General features: G+C 42.0%; 1 protein-coding gene and 1 long non-coding RNA gene across 2 annotated transcripts in view; both read right to left on the bottom strand.

The window, feature by feature from the left end:
• Positions 1–14,396, bottom strand: part of WDR36 (WD repeat domain 36) — a 33,245-nt gene extending 18,849 nt beyond the window's left edge. Inside the window, exons 1-12 of the mRNA XM_083576698.1 lie at positions 14,097–14,396; positions 10,628–10,655; positions 10,012–10,112; positions 9,333–9,450; positions 9,098–9,230; positions 8,202–8,256; positions 5,873–6,005; positions 5,260–5,435; positions 4,230–4,350; positions 3,107–3,172; positions 2,602–2,685; positions 1,058–1,212 (exon numbers count right to left, since the gene is read on the bottom strand). Of these exons, the coding sequence (XP_083432824.1) occupies positions 1,058–1,212; positions 2,602–2,685; positions 3,107–3,172; positions 4,230–4,350; positions 5,260–5,435; positions 5,873–6,005; positions 8,202–8,256; positions 9,098–9,230; positions 9,333–9,450; positions 10,012–10,112; positions 10,628–10,655; positions 14,097–14,261 (1,335 nt within the window). The 5' untranslated portion in view covers positions 14,262–14,396. The remainder of the gene's footprint in view (positions 1–1,057; positions 1,213–2,601; positions 2,686–3,106; positions 3,173–4,229; positions 4,351–5,259; positions 5,436–5,872; positions 6,006–8,201; positions 8,257–9,097; positions 9,231–9,332; positions 9,451–10,011; positions 10,113–10,627; positions 10,656–14,096) is intronic.
• A 2,642-nt stretch (positions 14,397–17,038) lies between these two features.
• On the bottom strand, positions 17,039–21,170 carry LOC310745065. Its single transcript, XR_014539887.1, has 2 exons — positions 20,870–21,170; positions 17,039–17,782 (listed from the first exon to the last, which is right to left on the bottom strand). It is a non-coding gene; the product is annotated as an uncharacterized lncRNA (long non-coding RNA).
• Positions 21,171–24,150: the final 2,980 nt, after the last annotated feature.

The raw sequence follows: 24,150 nt of genomic DNA, 5'->3' as shown, positions 1-24,150 counted from the left end.
TCGGCGTTTGGGAGCTGAAATGTTCCAAAACGGAGGTTCGACTTTACTTATTTGCACTTTATACTTATACTTAATACTTTGGCCACCTCATGAGAAGAGAAGACTCCCTGGAAAAGACCCTGATGTTGGGCAAGATGGAGGGCACAAGGAGAAGGGGACGACGGAGGACGAGATGGTTGGACAGTGTTCTCAAAGCTACAAACGTGAGTCTGACCAAACTGCGTGAGGCAGTGGAAGACAGGAATGCCTGGCGTGCTCTGGTCCATGGGGTCAAGAAGAGTTGGACACGACTAAACGACTAAACAACAACAAATTTGCCACTTTACCCTGAAGTGTGTCAGAGCAATTTACAATGTAATAACAGAAGTTACCAGAAGTGGTAACTTCGAGGCAGGGGAAGAGACTGACCGTCATTGCCTTCCCAAGCATTTGCCTTTTGCTGCCGCCAGTCTCCTCTGGAGTTAGCATATGAGCGGCAGTTGTATGTCGCTTAGCCTGGTGAGAAGTCCCTTCCTCTCTGAGCTGTAGTTAAGCCAGGCTCCCTGATGTGCACGAAGACCAGAACGAGAACCCTGCTTGTCAGTTAACACTTGCTTTCTTTGTATTTATGTACTTAAATCTAGACTGCTTTTTTCCTTGTAATACCGAATTTAACAATCAAACAGCAGCAAATTGTTGGTTTTTGTCATTTCTGAATTTACTGACATGCTCTCTGTATTTTGTATGCTTGCATTTGACATTTTGTATGTTTCCTGTAAGCCGCTTTGTGGAAAAGTGGCATGTAAGTACATTCAATCAATCAACCCACCACAGACATACCAAACTGCCCTCCAATTAAGCCCTAAAGTCTTAGGTAAACAAGAATGGGCCCTTTCAGTGATGGCTCTCTGTCTGTGCATCTGGTTTATTGTATTTTAAATATATTATTGCTTTTAACAACAACAACATCAACAACCTATCTTGGTTATGTCATTCTGAATGATGAGCAGGTTTTTCAGAACACTTACAAACAACAACAGAACTATATCCTTCAATCGGTTTTTAAAAAAACCCTTACTGTTGCATATACACCAAGAGGTCTATTTTTGCTGAAGTCTTGTGGCGTCAGTTTATGAATTCCCATTGACCCTTTCTGATAATTCCAGGTAGTACAGGTTATAAATCCTTGATGGCAAGCAATGATCCCATCCCAGTCACTTTGACGGGCGACCTCTGTAACACAATCAAAATACGTTAAAAGGCACAACTCTTAATCAAGAAGCAATTGTCCCATGGAAAAATAGCTTTGCACACATTTTATAACAATTGTTTAGCAGTTGTTTAATTTAATACAGTGGTACCTCGGGTTAAGTACTTAATTCGTTCCGGAGGTCCGTACTTAACCTGAAACTGTTCTTAACCTGAAGCACCACTTTAGCTAATGGGGCCTCCTGCTGCTGCCGCACCACTGGAGCACGATTTCTGTTCTCATCCTGAAGCAAAGTTCTTAACCTGAAGCACTATTTCTGGGTTAGCGGAGTCTGTAACCTGAAGCATATGTAACCTGAAGCGTATGTAACCCGAGGTACCACTGTACATGGTTACAGTACAAGGGTTCCAGGTCTGCCATTATCCTAACTGTAAAGAGTCCTTCCAGCACAAGGAAGTCCGTCAAACGATGGAAGTTGCCCAGGAGGCCACCAACTATGGATGGCTTTAAAGGAGGACTGTACAAATTCATGGTGGACTAGCCATGACGACTATACTCTATCCCCTGCAGCTAGAGGCAGCAATGCTTCTGAATACCAATTGCTGGAAACCACATGGGGGGGGGAGTGCATGAGTGCTCATGTTCTGCTCCCTAGTTTCCCACGGGCATCTGCTTGGCCCCTGTAAGAGCAGCATGCTGGATCAGATGGGCCACTGGCCTGATTCAGCAGGCCCTTCTTATGGGAAACTACCCACTTAACGTTTAACAGAATGAATATTGTAAGAACAACCTATAGTACTATTCTGAGGCTTGTAGAAAAAACAACTTAAGAGCAGCACTGTGGAATCAGACTAGTAGTCTATGCAGTCCAGTGTCCTGCTTCCAACATCTAATTGCAGCACACTGCCACTAAGTCTAGAAGTCCCATTTAATTGTCATAGCCAACAGCCCTAGATAGTTCCGCCCTCCGTGAATTGGTCTATGCTGCTTTTAATGTGAGGTCAGTCAACGCCCATCACAGCACGACGTGGCAGCAAACGCCATAAATTAAATATACAAATAGGCTGATAGGAATTGCACTGTAGATTTCTGTACATATCCATTATCAGAGGAGCCTTTCATTTTCAATCTCTTCTCTATAATCACCTCCAACAAGGGATTTGACCTTTTCAGCACAACTGCACAGTGAGTTAGTGTTTTCACTGAGCCATCCACCAATTACTTTTCTGGATAGTCACAGCCACTTTGGTTCCCATCAGTGTGCATTGTTTTCCCCAATGCACGTCATTCTAGATTTACTTGGAATCTCATCAGCCACGTAAGATGCTATTCAATGGGGGCAGGGGAAGGGGGGGGGGAAGACTTGATGTCGTATTACCTCATTCATTCAAGACCAGCAAAGAATTACGCACCTGTAGCAAATGCTGTAATAGGTGGAAGAGCCATTGTATCATACCGGAGTCCTTTCCTTTTTGATTTCTTTTTATTTATGGAACCTTCAAGAGATGAGAAACATGACACAAATGTACGGCAGGCACTGACAGTTTGAACATATTAAGTCTTAGGGAAGGCTGTTTCCTAACTCTGCCACACCACCACCCAATACTACGTCAAAAGAAAAATTACACTGAAATTAGGATCAGGTGTTAAGTTTCAAAAGCACAAACAAACAAAAATTATCATAAGAAATTTCACTCATTTCAATAGAACTTTCTTTACAGAATATTATTTCCTCTGGTTCAGGATTGTTTACCAGTCATTGAACAACAAGAGTCTGAGCACATACGAAGAGCAGCTAGAAACTGTTAGTAATCTGGGTGAACCGAGCAGCTGCACAATATTTTAGCACCCGTACAGGTTCAATACACCAAAATACCTTCACAGACATTTGATTATGCATTGCGTAGTCCCACTCACCGCGTCCTAAGCTTTTATTGAATCGCTCATGCACCGTGGAAAATGACTGCAAGGTACTATCTTGCCCTACAGTAGAACATTAAAAAAAAATGTAGGTATACCTATGCATCAGTTCATTTTAGGCAACTTTTAAATGTAAACCGTTATAGAAATTGTTGGAGAAAACCTTGCTTTTGCATCCAACGTCTCACCACTGACTTGCCTCCCCCTCCTCTCTTCTCTGGAGGATCGTCTAACCCTTCTGAGTATATTTTTTGGGGGAGGAGATGGGCTGCAGAGGAGAGGGAGGAATTCATTCCGCCAGCAGTGTGTCCTATTGGTTAATAACCAATCAACAAAGCTTGAAATTATCTCCTAATGCAGTGTTAAATTACATGGGCCCACTACTTACACAATGGTTCAGTTCCGGGGGTCTGAACACAAAGGCAAAATCGCACAAAGTCAGGAACGCCCCCCCTGACCTCCCCCCCCCCCCGCAGGCGGAGAGCTGCTTACTAGGGTCTGCGAAGGTCGTGGGAGGGTCCTGAGTGTGAGTAGGGTGCCTTCCTTACTGGCCTCTGGGATGCTCCCAGAGCTTACACACCTCCTTCCCAGAGGCTGGTAAGGAAGGTATGACCATGCTTACTGGACTTTGGGGAGGTGGTATGAGGGTTCTGGGATGCTTGTAAGAGAGGAAGATATAGCTGGGTGTGCTGGTGCTGGTGGGGAAATAAATAAATGAAAGATCAGAGAATGGTGGGTTTCCATGGCTCTTTATTCATTCATTCATTCATTCATTCATTCCCCCCTGCACAATGTTCTAATCACATTAAGTAACGCGTGCACAACTTGTGGGCTTATTGTATTACGTTATTTTGGACAGGGGCCAACTTTTACAAGAAAACCAAGACTTCAATTTGAAATCGAAACTCCTAGTATTTTTGTGAACTTAAGTAGCAGCAATTGAAAAAGGTAAAACTATGTTCAAGATCCAACCTGCATACTGGACCAAAACCAAACAAGTCAGAGATAAATTGGCTGGCCTATGACTAATCCTTAATCACGAGAAACTGAACGTCACATGACTTGATCCAAAAACAGTATTACTCATTTCAACATAGCAGGAAGCTGGGAGAATTCCTACCGGCACTGAGAATTTGTTGCCCATTTTGCCCATGGTATCTGATTTTCGTTGGAGGTGCACTGTGGCCCATTCGGAATCTCAGCAATCTACCACTTCCTCCAGGGCCATCAAAGATCCATACCTATTCAACAAGTAAACAAACACAAGAAAACAAGTGTAAAGGAAAGCAAGACTTGAAAATAAGCTTGAAGCAAAATAAATGCACAGTAATAAACCAATAAACTAGTAATATTCAGAAGCTCTGTATGTGGCCACACTCAAGGACATACAAAACCTTCTCCATTATTTTTTGCAAATAATAGACACTGCATGCTTCCGAATACCTGATTTTAGCAAAGAAGTATTTCCTAACGTAAGTACTTGGATCCTAATCTTTTTGTTTTTTATAAGAACAGGGAACAATGCACACTAAGTGATTTTTAAAATTTTATCCAAGAGCACAAATATGCCTTTTCTTGTTAAAAGAAAACTTGTAAAAAGACTGTTCTAGATTGGGAACAGGGAGAGAAGGAGGAAGTGATTTAACGGTACATGATTGCTCATTCAAATCCTCAACCAGATTAGTGATAGTTATATCGCTAGTAATGACTGGTTTGGCAGAACTGTGCAGATTGCCTGCTGTTTCTCAACAAATGACACCTAATTATGCAACAACAAATGTAAGAGGGCATCTTACAGATGCACCATAATGCTCTACCCGGAACAGTTTTGCACAACTACACAGTATTTTTGTTCCCAAGAACAAAAAGAAGGAGTATACATTGTGTTTCTAGGTGCATGAATTAAGTAATTAAGTATTCTATGTATATGTTTAAATCTACGTTTGGTTTTTGCTCCTATTTATTTAATAATTATTCGCTTAGATTTATACTGTTATGCTATTTATTCAGATGTTTTGCTTATGCTGGTCTATGACCGTAATAAAATAAAGTACTTGGCTAGGTGCATGAATCATCTTAGGATCATCAGAAGGGGCAGGGGAAATCATTTTGGAAACGGAATATTAATTAGTTAAAGCCATATAACTTACCCTTATTGCATTGTCCGAACCATTGGTAATAAGAAGTGGTTCCCCTTGGACAAACGTCATACCCGAAATTGCTGTGGAATGGGCACCTCTCATCTGGCCCTGAAGTTTCTTTTCTTCTAGATCCCACAACCCAATATGCCCAACAGGACTTCCAGCAGCCATAACTGGGTGTCCATCTGATCACATGCAGAAAATAAACAAAACATAAATACAGATACCTTAAATCAAAACAAGTAAGACTGAAGAGCATACAACTGGGAAAGAAAGCCAACTAACATTAAAACAGATTGGGAGAGGGTGAGTGATTAAATCACTCATGCCACAATTTTCCTGTTCAGACATAACAATAAACTATCGTTTGATTAGACCAGAAAAATTTCCATAAAAACTGTGCATGCAAGGGGAGAACAGAACGTTCAGAATCATCTGTGATCTTCAAGCCATCGATTGGAGGACTGTCTAAATGCAACTACAGCAAGACCAATTACCTGTACATTTCAGTCCTGGCCTTATGATAGCTTGCAACAGGTGACAAGTAGCTTATACTTAAATTTGTATTTCAACTTAAGGCTTTAACTCATGTCTGAGGTTTCTAATAAGTGTTGAAGTGTACCTGTACGGAATGATATTGCTGTTATGGGACCCCAGTCTTGTTGAAATTTCATCAGCGTTTCATCAAATTTAATATTGTGCACTATGATGTAACCAGACACAAGACCTACTGCAATGACATCCACTGCTGGGGCCTGCAAAGAAAGTTATACTATTAAACAACAGCAACTTTTGATATTTTGCAACTGAGCATAAATAACCTATTAAGATTGGTAAGATTGGTAATGGTAAGATTCCATTAGAAACTTTTCCTGGTAGGATTCCATTAGAAACTTTTCCTGGACACACCTGAATGAAATCACCAAGTTCTGAGTAAGCACACAAGTTCATTCTAATGAGGCTTTTGTTACTTTTTAGACAAGAATGAGCTTGCTGCATCAAAGACATGCTTTTCCAATTTCAAAGCTTGTTTACTGTCATGCATTTTTATTATTGCATACTGAATAGAATGAGATGCATGTAATCATTATTCCATGGCATTATTTCCCAGTCATCTTCTAATATTTCCAAAATGGAAGGAGCCTCAGAGTTCAGACTAGGTGAGATGCTAACTCCAAGATCTTGCCTGTTTCCTTCAACCTCCACAGAAGCAGCAAGAAAGGCTATCGGAGACTTTGGGTGATACAGTAGGTTTGGTCAGCTTTCATCAAAATATTGTCATTGTGGAGGAAGTGCAAACAAATTAGTTCTACACATTTTCCCACCTACTTACATCTTTATTTGGAGTGTGTTTCACCATCTGAAGCCAGGGCAAAAGAAGCTGCGGAAGCTGTAGACTAATACTCTCTAATAATACTCTCTTGAGCAAACTTTCACTTGGATTCAATGGTGTTCTGTGCACATACTCTGCACTAGTTTGGAGCGTGAGAGGGGGAGGGGGGGGAGAAAGAGATTTAATTTGACTCCCCCTCCCAACTACAGCCCACCACTCCAGAGGGTCGTTCAGAGGTCTTGGTCCATGAGCATAAGTTTGCTTGTTTCATATGATTCAACCCTCTACCTCTAACTTAACACACTCTTTGATTATAACAGGCCACAGAACTTACTAAAGCCCAGTTTCCAACACCTTGCAAGCCTTTCTCACAGGCTTGTGCAAACCTTATTGTCTTTCATATCAAATATATGAATGCACAGCAAGGGAACATGCATTCAGGGCCACACCACTCACAGTACACATAACATTTTAATTACAACTCTTCTACCTAAGATTGGGTAAAACCTGCTAGTATATACAGGTGAAACTCAGAAAACTAGAATATAGTGGAAAAGTTCATTTATTTCAGTAATTCAACTTAAAAGGTGAAACTAATATATGAAATAGACTCATGACATGCAAAGCGAGATATGTCAAGCCTTTATTTGTTATAATTGTGATGATCATGGCGTACAACTGATGAAAACTCCAAATTAACAATCTCAGAAAATTAGAATATTAAATGAAATCAGCAAAACAAGGATTGCAAGCTATTTCTAATTATGTTCAAATAGAAGTGTTTAGAAGCATATCACAAGTAATGAGCTCCATACAGGTTGAATTCTTAAAAAAAAAACCCAGCTACAATACACGCCCTCAAGATTACTACATTTTAAGAATATGTGATTTGTGGACCATGGTTTAACAGTCTAAACCCAAACATACAGCATTAATTTAAAAAAAATCCATTAAATGGAACAGAACTTACTTCTAGATAAGGGTGTGTAGACTGAAGCCTGAATGTGAGCATTCCATTTCTATTCTAGTGCTAACTTTTAGCATAGACTTTTTGAATGAATTTCAGGTTCGCAAGAGCTAGGTTCATTTATTTAAAGAAAAATCCCCTACATCTATTTTATTTTTGCAACGCCACTAGCAATATAATACAGCCCAAGTATACAGTGTTTTCAAGAGTACTGACATGTACATTGACTTCGCTTACTAAAGTCTGTCATTCAGAATCCTGCAATAGTAGTAGTAGATCTGCTAATATGAACTAGAAATTAAGGGACAGGCTTAGCATTGTGGGCTATACCTATTTGATCTAGCAGAGAACATTAATAAAGCAATCTGAAAATAACTATCAAGGAACAGTATGTAATTGTCGCTGGGTTGAAACCAGAGATAAACCTGAAGAAGGTAATTGGAGCTGCCACTCACAGAAGGTGTTTTCACTTGATTTTCCATCACCTTCCCCCTCGGTCCAAACTATTTAGCAGGGTTCCCCAAACCTAGGAAAAGCCTTTTTAGAAGGGCAGACCGGCAGGAAGAGGAGGTGCCAGGAAGCTCATTTTTTGCTCATCACCTTCTGCAGACTGATCTCTGGATCCAACCCTCTATACATTCACACGCTTACCTGTTGAAGGACTGTCACTCCTGCTCCCCAGCCAGGAAATGTATATAAAAGTTTGCTTGGGTAGTGGGGAGAGAAAGAGGTTAGTGAATTTTAAAGCCACGAAACAAAACTACATCAGAATGGATGTTAAACACAAAACCAGCATTTGCAGAAAAAATACTTAAAACTTCTGGGGTGCTATTTATTGGGGGGGGGGAATACTACTAGCATTGTCTTAGACCCCAAGACTTAGACCCCAGGAAGCTCCACTCATGCAAAGTGCCTCTGCCCAATCTTAGCCAATTCCCACTTCCCCAGGATCCCTCTGTCCTCATAGCATTCCCTTCAGAAGAGCTCCTTTCTGGTAGAGACCCAGGAGCCTGCATTGGGAAACAAGGGAGAGGAAAGCTACGGCGGTTCCATCTTCTCACAGTTGTCAGGGCCATTGTCTCTATGCAAAGACACCCCTAAGACAATACTCATCAATGTCACCAATAGGTGCATAGTGCAAGTCTTATTTAAATAAAACTAAACAAGGAAAATAGTGCTCGTGACTTTGGCCCATATTTTTAGATCAAAACTACGTAACCCTTCCACTGTCGTAGAAACATAAACAAATTTCATGCTCACTTCAAATATTCTCAGTTATTTCGTATGTAATTTGAACAGGCTCGTTGCTAAACAAGCCCTTCAGTATAGCTTTAGTTTGAGAACCACTAGCATGTGATTGTTTCACTTATGGCCATATTTACAATTTAGTCTGTTAGAATCAAACAAGATTGGAAAATTGTCCACCTCCAATCCATCAGCGCTCTGCATCAATTCCACATTTTACAGGAGTAAATGACTGATAACCAGGCTAATACATTTGTAATTTGGGTCAGGAAGTTGGGTGGGGGAGAGAGAGATGTTCTTACTTGGATTTTACATTCCACAACTGTAGATTTCCTTGTTCACTACCAAGAAGAATTTTATTCAAATAGGTACTTGGGTGCATAATTGCAGAAACAGCAAACACTGTCTTATCAAAATTCATCTGCAAGTATTCTTCTGCAGGACAAAGAAGAGCATTAGCTGCCATATATGCTACAAATATGTTTAATGTTTTTAGTTCTCTGAATAGTTATTACTTTAAAAAGGGTCAAATATTACCTTCTGACTGTACATCCCAAATAATGAGAATGTTATCACGATCAACAGAAATCAAATGATCCCCAAATGGCAGTATAAGGTGAACATCTGCTCTGTGACCTTTGTAAGTGTGAACCACCTGCAATTCAAAGTATCTCAGTTATTTCCTTAGAGGTATGAAATCATATCTGGACATGAAGTGCCTTCAGCACTATTTAGCACAGGTATAGGAAGCCTGCGGCCCTCCAGATGTTATTACTTCAACTCTGATCAGTCCCAGCCAGAGTGAGGGATGAAAGGAGAGGCACAGGTTCCCTGACATTGATTAGGTGGAAAGGCAGAATACAAGCATAACATACAGCCCAAACTGGATTCAAGAGTCATAATATGACCCATACAACATCCCAGCTGTACCAATTTCAGAATTAATATTTTAAACAATTCCAAATGTAAACCAGATATTGACTGTAACATCATACTAAGGTTTCAGAGCAACTCCAGCCCACCTTTGAGATATGCAGGGGCAAATCACCCATACATTAATAATACAGCACCCATATCCTGAATACAAATGTATACTCAAAAGGAAGTTCTATAGAATTCTGTGAACTACTCCCAGGTTTGTGGATATAGGTTTGCAGCTTAAATACTTTCAGGATCAGATACAAATTGGTATATCTTGCTTAATAATTATACAAACCTCTTTGTTCCGAGCAAAAGCATGGAGAAGACTGCCACAAGATGCAAAGACCAACATTCTGTCGGCTGCCAAACAGGTAATGTCCTGTGGCAAAGCATTGCCTAAAAGATAAGGGAAACAAAAAGAGCAAACTCTGTCAATTTTAAAGTACATACAGTAAAGAAGACACATTGTGATGGATTGATAATTTCCCTCAACGCTGCAGTATACTGAATATCAATTGCTACTAGAAATACACACACAAAATGTTGACACATGCTTAGAACTAAAACACACAATTTACTGTGTGCTCCATCAGTAAGAATGACCAGAAGGCACATTCATTTGAATGCTCTAAGATAAACAGGACTTAAAACACAAAGATTACTTGGACACAAGTTCCTCCAGTGCATGGTGGAAGGGCAATAAGTTTTAATTTATTATTATTACTCCCAAGTAGAGTCAGTTAAGATGTCCAATTAAACTTGGGTACAAAACACCCCATTTTGTAGTGGATTTTACAACTTTTAGCATGATTTTTGTACATAAACAGTATTCACCGCAACTTACAATTTGTAAAGAAAGATACAAAACTAAACCGCGTATTAAATGCACATACATAGAACAATATACTTACTAACAGCAACTAAGCCTAGTCTCTTCACCTGCAATAAAAGCATAATATTCTTTAGAAAAATAGTTCAGTATTACAATTATTAGACAAGCTATAAATGTTTCTGGAGAAAGAGACTAATGTGCATGGAAGATGGGCATAGTTATTTATGAAATAACTGCTGTAGTTAGAAAAGTTATAATAGTAATGGAACTGGCCTCTTGTTAAATCTGTGTAAAAACACCCCTTTAATGAAATTCAGCTGCACTCTTTCAGATTTACACGCACCATGATATGAAAACATTTTATGTTACACAACAGCTGCAGTCCCATTCATTTTGGAAAGGATGTGAAAATGAGGATTATCTTGAGCAGCACAACAACAAAAATCCAAGTCACATTTCTCGCTTCCTTTCTCAGTAATGTATTTATGTTCCCACTCCCACTCCTTCCTCTTCATTTAGAAATTACAGCCAATTTGGAAGTTCATCAAGTTGCTATGAATGAATTAATCTTTATTTGCGTCAACCATCGGCCATAGCAATAAAAGAACAATGCAATATACAAAGAACAGAAATAAAAATCAATTATATAAAACACACATTATGGTCCTGAATCAACAGTCAAAGAGTGGACCTTATTTTGATTGCCCCAGCTAAAAACCTTGCAACCTTTGCTGTCATCTGCTCATCTTGATCTGCCAAGAGAAAGGACACTGTGGCAGTGGTTGGACGACCCAGAATGAACAAAAAAAGAGGGGGGATAATCTCATTCTTCAAGTCTTTATAAAAAGAGCAAGTGCCACTGATTCAGTACTGCCATCTCCACAGGGACATAAGCGTTTTTCACGTGGAATCTGTTGGAATCGTTCCACAAGAACCGCCGAGGGCTATATTTTGGAATTGCTAGGTTATGCAGATAGGGTGCCAGAAAGTCGAAATGGGAAGGTGGAAAATAGTCATACCATGGGCCAAATTTCCTTACTGTGGCCAAGTTGTTTTGACACTTGATATCATTAGGCACTGACAAATTAGACTGTTTGCTTTACTAAAACCCAAGGTGAGTGAGTAGCTATTGTGGTGATAAACCACAAGAGTGAAGTTTTTGACAATTTTAGACCAGGCACTCTTGTGACAATCTTGTAGCACTAGGGATATTAGACGGGGGATTTGAGTGTCCTATGCCAGATCCGTAATTCTACCGATGGAAGATTAGCTTCTAGGCCAGGGGTCAGCAAACTTTTTCTGCAGGGGGCCAGTCCACTGTCCCTCAGACCTTGTGGGGGACAGGACTATACTTTGGTGGGGGGGGGATGAACGAATTCCTATGTCCCACAAATAACCCAGAGATGCATTTTAAATAAAAGGACACATTCTACTCATGTAAAAAAAGAGAAAAGCTGATTCCTGGACCGTCCGCGGGCCAGATTTAGAAGGCGATTGGGCTGGATCCGGCCCCCAGGCCTTAGTTTGCCTACCCATGCTCTAGGCGCAATGATGCATTTGGGACACAGGGTGGAACAGAAAAAAATTGCCTTAAGAACTTTTGATTAGACAGCTTCCGTAGAACCAAGGCAAGTGCCAGGCCAGATCTGAGCCCCATATAATAAATGTGCTAGGGGTTTAGCTTGGAACACTTCAAGGACTGTTTGCCACCTTTTGTGTGGAAAGAACGTGTCAGAATTTTGGTGCTCTTTCTTTTGTACATTTCTGGTTGCTAATGAAGAATGGCATGATGAAACAGCCTTTCACTATCGTTTGTCCTTTGTATCGGATATTAAGAGGTATGCAGCATCCAAACATGGAGGTTCCGTGTAGCCATAACCACTTTCACACTTTTCTCCTTTATGATTTTGTCTAACCTTCCATAAAGTTGTCAGCTGAACGACACCATGCTTTGAACAAACTACTACTACAAGTAGAACAAAATCCTTTCACGCCTGGAACAGGCAAAATGCACTGGGTGTGCACCCCACTGAATCACGAAGCTCATTGGGTGACCTTAGGTCACAAGCAGCTGCTTAATGCAGCCTACCTTACAGGGCAGGGACGCGGGTGGCGCTGTGGGTAAAACCTCAGTGCCTAGGACTTGCCAATCGTATGGTCGGCGGTTCGAATCCCCGTGACAGAGTGAGCTCCCGTCGTTCGGTCCCAGCTCCTGCCCACCTAGCAGTTCGAAAGCACTCTTAAGTGAAAGTAGATAAATAGGGACCGCTTTATAGCGGGAGGGTAAACGGTGTTTCCGTGTGCTGTGCTGGTGCTGGCTCGCCAGCTGCAGCTTCGTCACGCTGGCCACATGACCCGGAAGTGTCTTCGGATGGCGCCGGCTCACGGCCTCTAGAGTGAGATGAGCACGTAACCCTAGTGTCGGACACGACTGGCCCGTACGGGCAGCGGGTACCTTTACCTTACAGGGCTGTCGTGAAGGTAAAACGGGGAGGGGGAAGAACCGTGAGAAGCCACCTCGAGCTTCTTAAGTGGAAAGGTAGGATGCAAATGTAAAAAAAAAAAAAGTTTTCCCTACAAATTTCCCTTATTTGGGACTTTACTTGGAGGTTTCCAATTCTCTCATGAAGCTACTGAGGATAAGAACTGCCACATTTAGTGGCAGTGAACCCCATAAGGTAAATCGGCATTCGGTGACAAAGAAACTCTCATTTTTTAAGCTTCCCTTATAGCTGAACTCGAAGGGACGCAGGTGGCGCTGTGGGTTAAACCACAGAGCCGAGGACTTGCCAATCAGAAAGTTGGCGGTTTGAATCCCCGTGACGGGGTGAGCTCCCGTTGCTCGGTCCCTGCTTCTGCCAGCCTAGCAGTTGAAAAGCCCATCAAAGTGCAAGTAGATAAATAGGTACCAATCCGGTGGGAAGGTAAACAGCGTTTCCGTGCGCTGCTCTGGTTTGCCAGAAGCGGCTTAGTCATGCTGGCCACATGACCCGGAAGCTGTACGCCTGCTCCCTCGGCCAATAAAGCGAGATGAGCACCGCAATCCCAGAGTCGGCCACAACTGGACCTAATGTTCAGGGGTCTCTTTACCTTTTATGGCTGAACTCAGCTGTCTGCTTCTAAACCAGTGTTTCCCAACCTTTTTTTTCTGGCCACGCCCCACCTAAGCATCTCTAAAACCCTGATGCACACATACACCTGGTGACACCTCCTATTCTCGTGAAGCCTAAAAGGCCACCATTCACTGTTAATAACTCATTCCCGCCCTTAAATATCAAATTTTCCCCCTTCTGTGGGGCGTGTGCCCCACGTTGGAAGCCACGAGTAGTCTAAACAAAACACCTGCAACTCTTTCAGCCTCTCAACGAATGGTTTTTTTGGGGGGGTTAAGGGAAGCATGTTCAATTTATGCCCCTCGACCCCGCCCCACTCCCCCCCCCACTTTCTGCTTCCTGCACTTTCTGCTTTCTACACTTTCTGCCCCCACTTTCTGCAGGTCGAAACACGAAAGATACCCCCCGTGTCCGGTGTTTTGGGGTGGGACTCACGTTGTACGTGTGGAAGCTCTTCCCCACCGCCGTGACCAGGTAGAACTCCCGGTGGCGGCGGTGGAAGCGCACCACGTGCGCCAAGTGGTTGGAGTAGAGGCCGAGCGCGCGGAAGCCCGCGAACAGAGCGCTGCCCGCCTCGCGGCTGCTGCCCTCCGACGACATCGCCTTCCTTTGCGGGGGGACGGACGACCACTGGCACGCGACCACCAACCGCCCCGAACCACGTTCCCCGCTGTACGTGCCGGACGCTCTGCACGGGGGAAAAAAACCCGGCGTCCTCCGCTGCTTCCGGCCCTTGTGTGCGTTTGCAAAAGTGGCTCGGCTTGGCATCACGCGCTGGGCACTTTAGTTCCCACCGGGGTCCCCTCCTCGCCGCAACACGGAGCACCGCTTTCCTAGGCAGTGCTGGGCAAGGATGCAGGGCAGACACGTTGCGTTTGGGTCCCGATGGCTTTTCCAATAAAGAAAAAAAAAAGGGGGGGGGGGGAGCCTGAAATGCAGGAATAACAGCTAACAATAATAGGAATAAGACAGATCACATGCACCAAGTCGTGTAGCATGGAGAATAAGCTCAGTGCTGGATTTAGGCATCTAAGCAGAAGCTCTATTCAAAGCACAGTTTCATGCTGATGTCCATTATTTGATCATAAACAAGCTATAGTTTAGTGCCCCACTCTCTTGGGGGCCCCTAAAAAATTAAAGGGGAAAAAACTGGGTGTACATTTCGGAAAATGTAAGATTAAAAAACAAACAAAATAAAACCTACATGCAGCAACAGTGTTTTGTGTTGTGTAGGCTCTTACGATGTACATATTTTGTTATGTGCAAATGGCTTTAGATACCTATTATAGGTCCATAAATTACCATATAGCATATATTCAACTCAAAAAACCAGCGGCAATTTGTTGTTGACAAAGGACAGCTGGACATATAAAGGGCCCCATTACCTTCAGGAGCTTATGGCCTCATCAAATCTTAATCTGGCCCTGAAAATGACCATTCAGTCTTTCCAATGAGTTTTCTCTCTTTCATTAGCCCGTTGATTACTGAGTCAGTATGTACTTATGAGCATAGAATAGGTTTTATGCCTTTTTAAACTGCTGTGACTTTGCCCCTAAAAAAAGGGGGTTGTAATATTGTGTGGGAGCTTGCCATTGATTGATTGATTGATTGATTGATTGATTGAATTTATATACTGCCCTATACCAAGAGGTCTCAGGGTGGTTCATAGAAAAGATCATGGCAATTCCTTTTATTTGTTGTCAACCTCATACCCTCTGATGAAAATAGGGACATCCCAACATTTTCCCAATGAAAATAGGGACGTCCTAAGGATAAAGCAGAATATACTGGGATCAAATCAGAAACTGGGACGGCTTCTGTAAATCCAGAAGTGTACCTGGAAAACAGTGTAAATCCAGGAGTGTACCTGGATGATAAAATAAATTTTAAAATTTCTTACCTGCACTGATGATAGTCATTGTTTGGATGGGGGGGGGGCTTTTATCCATTTCCTCAGTCACACAATCAATCAAGCAGTAGCTGAACTGAGTTCCACACAGTCACAAAAACAAATTAACTGAAAAAGCCTCAAAAACAAAAACGCAAAATATATAGCAAAGACAAAAGCACCAAACTTAATCCGGAAGTCTGTTCGACTTCTGAAATGTTCGAAAAGCAAGGCGCAGCTTCTGATTGGTCCAGGTGCCCCGGAAACGATAGCCGACAGCTGCATTGGACGTTCAGCTTCCGAAAAGCATTCGAAAACCAGAACACTTCCTTCTGGGTTTTCAGCGTTTGAGAACCAAGGTACCACTCTACTGGTTTAAAGCCCTATATGGCACAGGACTGAATCTCCCCATATGAACCAATCTGCATCCTGTGCGCTTCACTAGAGGACTTTCTCCATGTGCCCCTCTTTAAAGGAGTTGTGGAAGGTGGCCATATTACAGCAGGGCTTTTCACCCGTGCTCACCCCATCTGTGGAACGATCTCTGTGGAAAGATGTGCCTGGCACCATCATTGTCAGTCTTTGATCTTGGAATCTTTTTCTTCACTGAGACTTTGGTAATTACACTGATGTCCATCTTTTAATGGGGTGAGTAGGGCTTATCCTTAGTAAATTGTTGAATGAACATTTTATTCATTTTGCATTGTTCATTGTTTTACATTTTTTTAAAAAAATAAATGGCTTTTATTTATTGCATTTTATCTTGTTAAATTGTTTTGAGATGTTGTATAAAGAAACTGACAAATGTAATAATGATAACAACAACAGAGTCAAAGAATAGTTGAGTTGGAAGGGATACCAAGGGTCATCTAGTCCAACCCCCTGCAATGCAGGAATAACAGCTAAGAAGAAGAAGAAGAGTTTGGATTTGATACCCCGCTTTATCACTACCCTAAGGAGTCTCAAAGCGGCTAACAATCTCCTTTTCCCTTCCTCCCCCACAACAAACACTCTGTGAGGTGAGTGGGGCTGAGAGACTTCAAAGAAGAAGTGTGACTAGCCCAAGGTCACCCAGCAGCTGCATGTAGAGGAGCGGAGACGCGAACCTGGTTCCTCAGATTACGAGACTACCGCTCTTAACCACTACACCACACTGGCTCTCTCTTATTACTAACAATAATAATAATAAGACAGATCACATGCACCAAGTGATGTAGAATGGAGAATACTACTACTAAACTCAGTGCTGGATTTAGGCATCTAAGCAGAAGCTCTATTCAAAGCACACTGTTTCATGCTGATGTCCACTGTTTGATCATAAAGACTAACCTGTAAATTTGTTTATTTGTTTTGCCTTCAATGGGAAGAAGCTGGTTTTAAAAAGGTAAATACAGGCAAAGTGGTTTGATTGACTCCATGGGTTTCCTTATTCCCTGACACAAATTGCACAAGATTGTTCACAATTCAGTGTACTGGACATTGCAAAACATTTCATCAAAGCATTTTTATTTATAAAAATATAGACCTCTGACTCATACAGAAAACATATAAGCAGTGTACAGCAAATATAAAACCACAACATAAGGCAAATATAAAAGCAAGAAACAAAAACATAAGGAGCTGGACACTCACATAAAAGTTATCCCACTGAATTGGTTGTTGTAACAATAAGTTATCCAAAGACATCTAAAAATGGGTAACAACAGTGCCTGGAAAATTTCTATTAGCAGGGCATTCCAGCTGTGGTAAATGCTCAATTTCTCATAGATATCATTTGGACCTCATTCACACATGGGTAAATTAACAGCATTGCTCCAGTAGATCTCAGTGATCAAGCTGTTGTTAAGGGCTTTGCACATTGATACAAGGACCTTGAACCTAGCCATTAATTTATTGTTTGAAATATTACTATAAAATAAATTAACACCATCAAATATAAGCCTTGTAAAATGTATGCTGTCTATAAAAAAACCCCACAGTTTGAAATGTTCACAAAGAATAAATTAACAGCATTAAAAAAATAAACCTTTATAATGCATAAAGTCTGAAAGCTTGCAGAGTTTAGTAGTGATTCATTCACTCAAGGTGATGTATTAACATTTCAAATCCGCATATAGCTGTTCCACATTTCCTCAAGTTCCTTGGATGTGTGAGTCCCACATTTCTCTTTTCTCTGCATGATACACTTTGTGGTGTTCCGAAATCTGACTTCAACATTCTGAGATCCACTGTTCTGTTGGGCAAAAAATCATATAGTATTAATTACTCATTTTTAATGACAAATGTAGTTCTTAGTGAACAAGTAGAACTGGATCCAGGAAGTGCTAATTTCTTGTTGATTCAGTAATGATTGATGGTGTACTAGAATTACATGATTGCTCTATCAGGTTCTCTTTGAAACCTTAATTGATATTATCCCCCTGTCAGTTTATTGTTACTTTAATAAAACATTGAGTAAGCAGCACATTCTTCTCTCCCTGGATATAGAATTATATATACAGTGGTACCTCGGGTTACATATGCTTCAGGTTACATACCCTTCAGGTTACAGACTCCACTAACCCAGAAATATTACCTCGGGTTAAGAACTTTGCTTCAGGATGAGAACAGAAATCGTGCAGCGGCGGCGCAGTGGCAGCAAGAGGCCCCATTAGTTAAAATGGCGCTTCAGGTTAAGAACAGTTTCGGGTTAAGAACAGACCTCCGGAACGAATTAAGTACGTAACCAAAGGTACCACCGTATCAACTTTGTCACAGTTTCTATGTTACAAACTCTTTTGACTAATGGCCATTCAACTATGGTTTGTGCTATTCTTTCTGGTGGCTAATATACAGTACAGTATACAGAAAAAAAGGCATCTCAAGTCCTTTACACTTTAATGTACACTCACTGAACAAAGAAGAGGGGAAATGAAGTGAAGGAGGGTGCTGTCAAGTTTGTATATGACTTTTTTACCAAGATGAGCCCAATGACCCTTGTGGCACCTTAAAAGGTAAATGTACCTCTGACCGTTAAGTCCAGTCGTGTTTGCGGCGCTCTTCTCGCTTTACTGGCCAAGGGAGCCGGTGTTTGTCCGCAGACAGCTTCCGGATCATGTGGCCAGCATGACTAAGCCGCTTCTGGCGAACCAGAGCAGCGCATGGAAACACTGTTTACCTTTCCGCTGGAGTGGTACCTTATTTATCTACTTGCACTTGACGTGCTTTCGAACTGCTAGGTTGGCAGGAGCTGGGACTGAAGAACGGGAGCTCACCCCGTCGCGGGGATTCGAACAGCCGACCTTCTGATCGGCAAGCCCTAGACTCTGTGGTTTAGACCACAGCACCAGCCACGTCCCTGTGGCACTTTAAAGACTACCAATTTTATTATGGCCTAAGTTTTCATCATCATTATTCATTAATTTATATCACAATGCCAAAAAAAGGCTTCTAGGCATTTACAAGGCAACGTGCTCAGGTGTTCCTTGACTACACTTCATCAGATGCATAAAATGTTACCCTGGTTTGTAAACAGTAGTACTGTAGTTAGCAAGGTGGAATGTTCACCTGGCTTTCCATCGGTGAGCATCATTGCCAGTTACCAAGAGGGAGAGGCAGTCAGGAGCTCAGCATGGTTTGGGCGCAGCAGTGAAGCCAATCCAATGTTCCCGCTGCCACACCCATGCTGCATTGAGCTCCCTGCTTCCTCCTTCTCAGTAACCAGCTGTGACGCTCAACATCAGGAAGCCACTTGAGCAACACGATACCACTGACGGCTACTGGTTGCAGATATAATACCTGATAGATAATGCTGGAGAGGAAGCAGTGTTTGTGGGGCATGTTGGCACCAATGACATGGGGAAGGTTTGAGAAGTAAAATTTACGTTACTAGAGAGAATGTTGTCAGCCAAGACTTTCAAGGTAGCTTTCCCTGGAATGCTACTGGATTTAGAAAGGTGCAGTAGTGTAGTCTCAATACATGGATGAAACAGTGGTGTTGAGTCTAGAGGGCACTGAGTCCAGCAATCTAGAAATTCAAAAAGGGGCAGACTTCTCCACTTAATTGTTGTGGGTGGTGATAATTTAGTACTGGGAGCATGCTATCATCCAGCTAACCAAAATGTTCAGGGGAGATTCTGAGAGGAAGAATGAAACCAAGGAAGGATCCAAAAGAGGAAATGTAGGAATGGGTGATTTCACATAGTGTGTGGTAATCACCACAAAGAGGTAAAATGTCTACATATCCACAGTGCTGTGCCCCAGAACTGACTAGCAAGCTGTAGGTGCTTTTGAACTGATTGGGAACAATGAACAGAATGGAAAATTGTCCCCAAAATCCAACATAGCCACTTTTGACTTTAAAAGCAGAAACTTCCCCCAAAGGGCAGGCCATAGGCCTGGGCCCCAGTTTTCCTATAGGCCCCAGTTTTCCTATACTGTAACTTGATATTGCTGAATATGGGCAGGCCTATTCACTATGATGTGAGTGAATAGGTGCCAATGCCCAGGATGCTCGATCACCCACAAAATTTCCCATGTGAAGGGGCCACAAATTTTGGTGCCAGGGCCATGCATGCTGCATGGCACCCATGGACGCAGGGCCAAGCTGGCACTCCTGTGTGAGTGTATCACAAGCATATATACACTTGCATTTTTTAAAAGAGCAATCTAAGAATTAGCAGTTGATCAAAGCAGAAATTATAGAACACCAATCACACTCATAGCTGTCAACGTTTTCCTTTTTTAAAAGGGAAATTCCCTTATTCCGAATAGGATTCCTCGCAAGAAAAGAGAAAAGTTGACAGCTATGCACACTAGATTAGAAAAGTGGTCTGTCGCTGTTGCGTGCTTGTCCCTGGAGGGCTTTAACGCTCCTCCACCGCAGTGTATTTGCCCAAGGCAATCGCCGGATCATGCATGAGCAAACGTGGGTTAGCACATTTCTGTGGACTTTATTTCCACGATTGGCATCAGTTACGCCCGGGCTCAGCCCTAACGCCACAGCTCCAAGCATCTTTGAAAAGAGAAAGCTTCTTTTTCTTCCCCTTCCTCACCACAAATATTCCCTTTCCATCTGGGATTAGGAAGCAGGGCTCCTAGATCACACACCGTCACTTCCACGCAAGCCTTGCGCCCCCGCACCTCTCGGGTCAGAACTTAAGCTCCAGCCAAAGCCCGGTCCGGTGCCAAGTGCCGTCTAAGCAGGGGGAAACAGCGAAGAACCGCGCGCTAGGGAGCGCAAACTGCAGCCCCGCACACCTGCTTGCCCCAAGCGGAGTGTGTGTGTGTGTGTATGTGTCTGTCTGTCTGTCTGTCTGTCTGTCCTGTCCCCTGTTCTTACCTCGGAGTAGCCTCCGCAGTTTCCCTCCAGGAGCGCAACAGTCCCTTTCCAGAGAACTAGGTGCTGCTTGGAGACGCACGATTTCGTAAAGCTGTGGATGCAAGCCAGCATTGCGCCCCGCTGCTTCCAGGAGAGAAAGCAAAAGGGAGAAAATTTGGCACGTTAGTGACGCAGCGCCTTGTCGGGAGAAGGGAAACGGCTCATAGCTGCCAGCCGGCACCGCCTCCCGTCCGCGCCCTGGGTGCAGATCCTGCCAACAACTGCAAAGGGTTCCCTTTCCCGCGGCGCATTGGAAGAGAGGGCGTCGAGGGCGCGTCATTCTGCGGGTTCAGGAAGAGGTCGGCGGTTTCAGGGCAAGGAGGGGATGCTTAGGGAATGCGGAGAAATGTAGACCATTTCCCCCCGTTTCTGAAGCTCGCATTTATTGCTCAGGTATTATTTCTGTTCTTAGAGGACCATCGAGGTGCGAAATTAATCTGGATACTTAAAGATGATGGCTGGGTTAACCGAACTGGAATCACAAGGATGGAGCACGTATTTTTCCTGCAGAGGATCCCAGGTGCAAGCCCGGGCATCGGGTGCAGTACGAGGACGATATTGAACAAGACTAGACGGACCAGTGAAGAAGTCTAGGCGTTCATAAGGCTATGCTTTTATCTTCGTGAAATGAAAACGTCATGCTGCTGAACTCTGGAATTTTTCCTGTTTCTGTATCTTCTGCTCTATCTCATTGAGAGTGCAAGGAGGGGAGAGCTCTGATTCATTATAATCTCATGCTTTTAAGATTATTTTGAGATTTATTTATTTTTAAATATTTGACAGGGACTTTAATACTGAACCAGATAGATCAGGTTTGGCACTTGCAGCAACCTTTCAGACTTTTCACTCAACGAATATAAATACAGTAATACTTTCAACATAAAAAATTCCTTCCAGTAGCACCTTAGAGACCAACTAAGTTTGTTATTGGTATGAGCTTTCGTGTGCATGCACACTTTTTCAGATACACACGAAAGCTCATACCAATAACAAACTTAGTTGGTATCTAAGGCGCCACTGGAAGGAATTTTTTTTTTTTGTTTCGACTGCAGCAGACCAACACGGCTACCTACCTGTTACTTTCAACATATATAGTCTATTGTGCCTTGAGGCATAGTTGGAAGGAGAAGAAAGGAACAAATGCAGTATGTGTGTGGAGTCTCAATGGTTAGCAGTGTCATTTTCCACTTTGCCATTATGCCCTCCAGGTTGCCATAAAACACAATACAGTATTAGATTTGCAAGCTACATCTAAACATAGAGAACTACTCACCTCCAGCTCTGGGCAGCAATTCATAATGCGACCTGCCTGGAGAGAAATAATAGACCAATTTTGGCATTTGGAACAGCCCTAAAGTAGACTTTAAAAAGAGATAATTTTGCATGTGCATTATAAAAGTTTACAGACACATAACTTCACCCTAAAGTACGAAAGTATCCTGTCAATCTAGGTCATGGGGAGCCTTCTGAAACCTTTTAACTCAAAATTATTAATAATTAAATGATAAGATGCAATCAGAATCAATTTATTAATAGTTATCACTTCTATTAAATTGTGAATACAATGCATATGCATGAAAAAGTTTTATCTTGTTAGCTGCTTCTGTCCCTTCTTCTCCAGAAACAATTCCTTGCTCCCCCCCCCCCCCCGATTCAAATGCTTTCTCAGAACAGTGGCTTCCATTGGATATTACGCACACACACACATATATTGCAAAATGCTCACATTACAACATTGCACCTATAGAATGTCCACTATAAATTTGATCCAATTTTTGAGGGGGTAGGAGAGAAAAAGGAACAAAAGAAAACAAACCTTTATTTTATTATTGTTTCCCTTCAAGATAATCTGAATATCTTTCTGAAAGAAATTAGAGATGAGTTTTTTTAAAAAAGAGATGCTTACTGAACAGGTTAGAAAATGTAATAAATTCAACGCACTACAACTGAATGCTTTAGTTGTTCAAACTCCATACTTGTTAATTAGGGAATAAGTCCCTTGGGTATTGATGAGACTTATTTCCAAGTAAAATATATATAAGATTGGGTTGTTAGGCTGCAATCCTGTGCTCAATTCATAGGACTTACTTCTGAGTAAACATACATAAGATCAAACTACATTTCCGGGTTAGGGAGTGAGGGATCCGTTTTCAGCCAGCCAAAATTTTCTGTGTCCCTACAGAAATAAACTTACTACATTTGAGCATTATAGTTTCACAGTGCAACCTATATAAACAAGTCTAATAAAAAGTAAACCAGTTATCTTAGGTAAGTGAGTGTAGGCTTGCAGCCTAATTTATTAAGAATTGATCAGTACATTTTCACTTCATAATAGGAAATGTCTTTGAGAGTAAAGGCATCGTTCTGTTCTTCTGAAAATGCAACCTGAAGTTCAGAACTCTACAGTCTTTAATACGTTTCTGCCTTTTGGTTTATAATTACAGAGCTTGCCTAACACTAGATATTCTACCATCAAGCTCCCCCCCCCCCCCACATACACTTTACAATCAAATGCATTTTAGTGCAATGCTATACAATACCTGGAGCAGACTCCGGTAGCCTCTGATGATATCCATGTGGTTACATCTAGTAAAATTGTAAGCTCCAGTGATGTAGGAAGACAAATGTGCCAAGGCAGTGCATTGAAGAAAGAAAATAACCTTGGAAGAGCCTGTAAGGAAGTTGCAAAACATTAAAAGCTGTATCATGATGCTCTTTTGGCAGCTAAATTAAACTGAAATATCAGGCACTAAAAGCTTATTAGAGTGGGATGGAGGGATGAATGAATTGGTGCTCTGAGGGCTAACGCATTAGAAAAGCAAGTCCATATATTTACCCATGATGTCCCTTGAGAACAGACTTTTGCTTCCGAGTTCCTTGCCTTGGTGTCTCCCTTTATATTTACCTTTTCACAAGCGTTTCCCCATTCCAAGCATGTCAGATTGAAAGGATGCATCACCTGTCTGTAAATAAGTTACAAATTTCCTAAGAAGGAGATGGGGGGGTGGGAACCCTTTGAAAAACACTCCCAGCCTTGGAATCTTATCAATCATTTAGATCAGACTATTTAAAGAATATTCCCCCAGGATCTAAGCATATATTGCCGAATTACATCACTAGCTTAAAAAAAAAGCTAGGCAAGTATTAGACATCTCTACACCATAACGAAACCTCCATAAATTAGAGTAAAATGGCACACAAACAAAACTGACATATTGCATCACCTATTACTCATTTTGGAT

Source organism: Podarcis filfolensis (genome assembly GCF_964270895.1).
Source record: "Podarcis filfolensis genome assembly, chromosome: 11".
NCBI lineage: Eukaryota > Metazoa > Chordata > Lepidosauria > Squamata > Lacertidae > Podarcis > Podarcis filfolensis.
The sequence above is the reverse complement of the archived record's forward strand: the minus strand, read 5'-3'. Positions and strand labels throughout refer to the sequence as shown.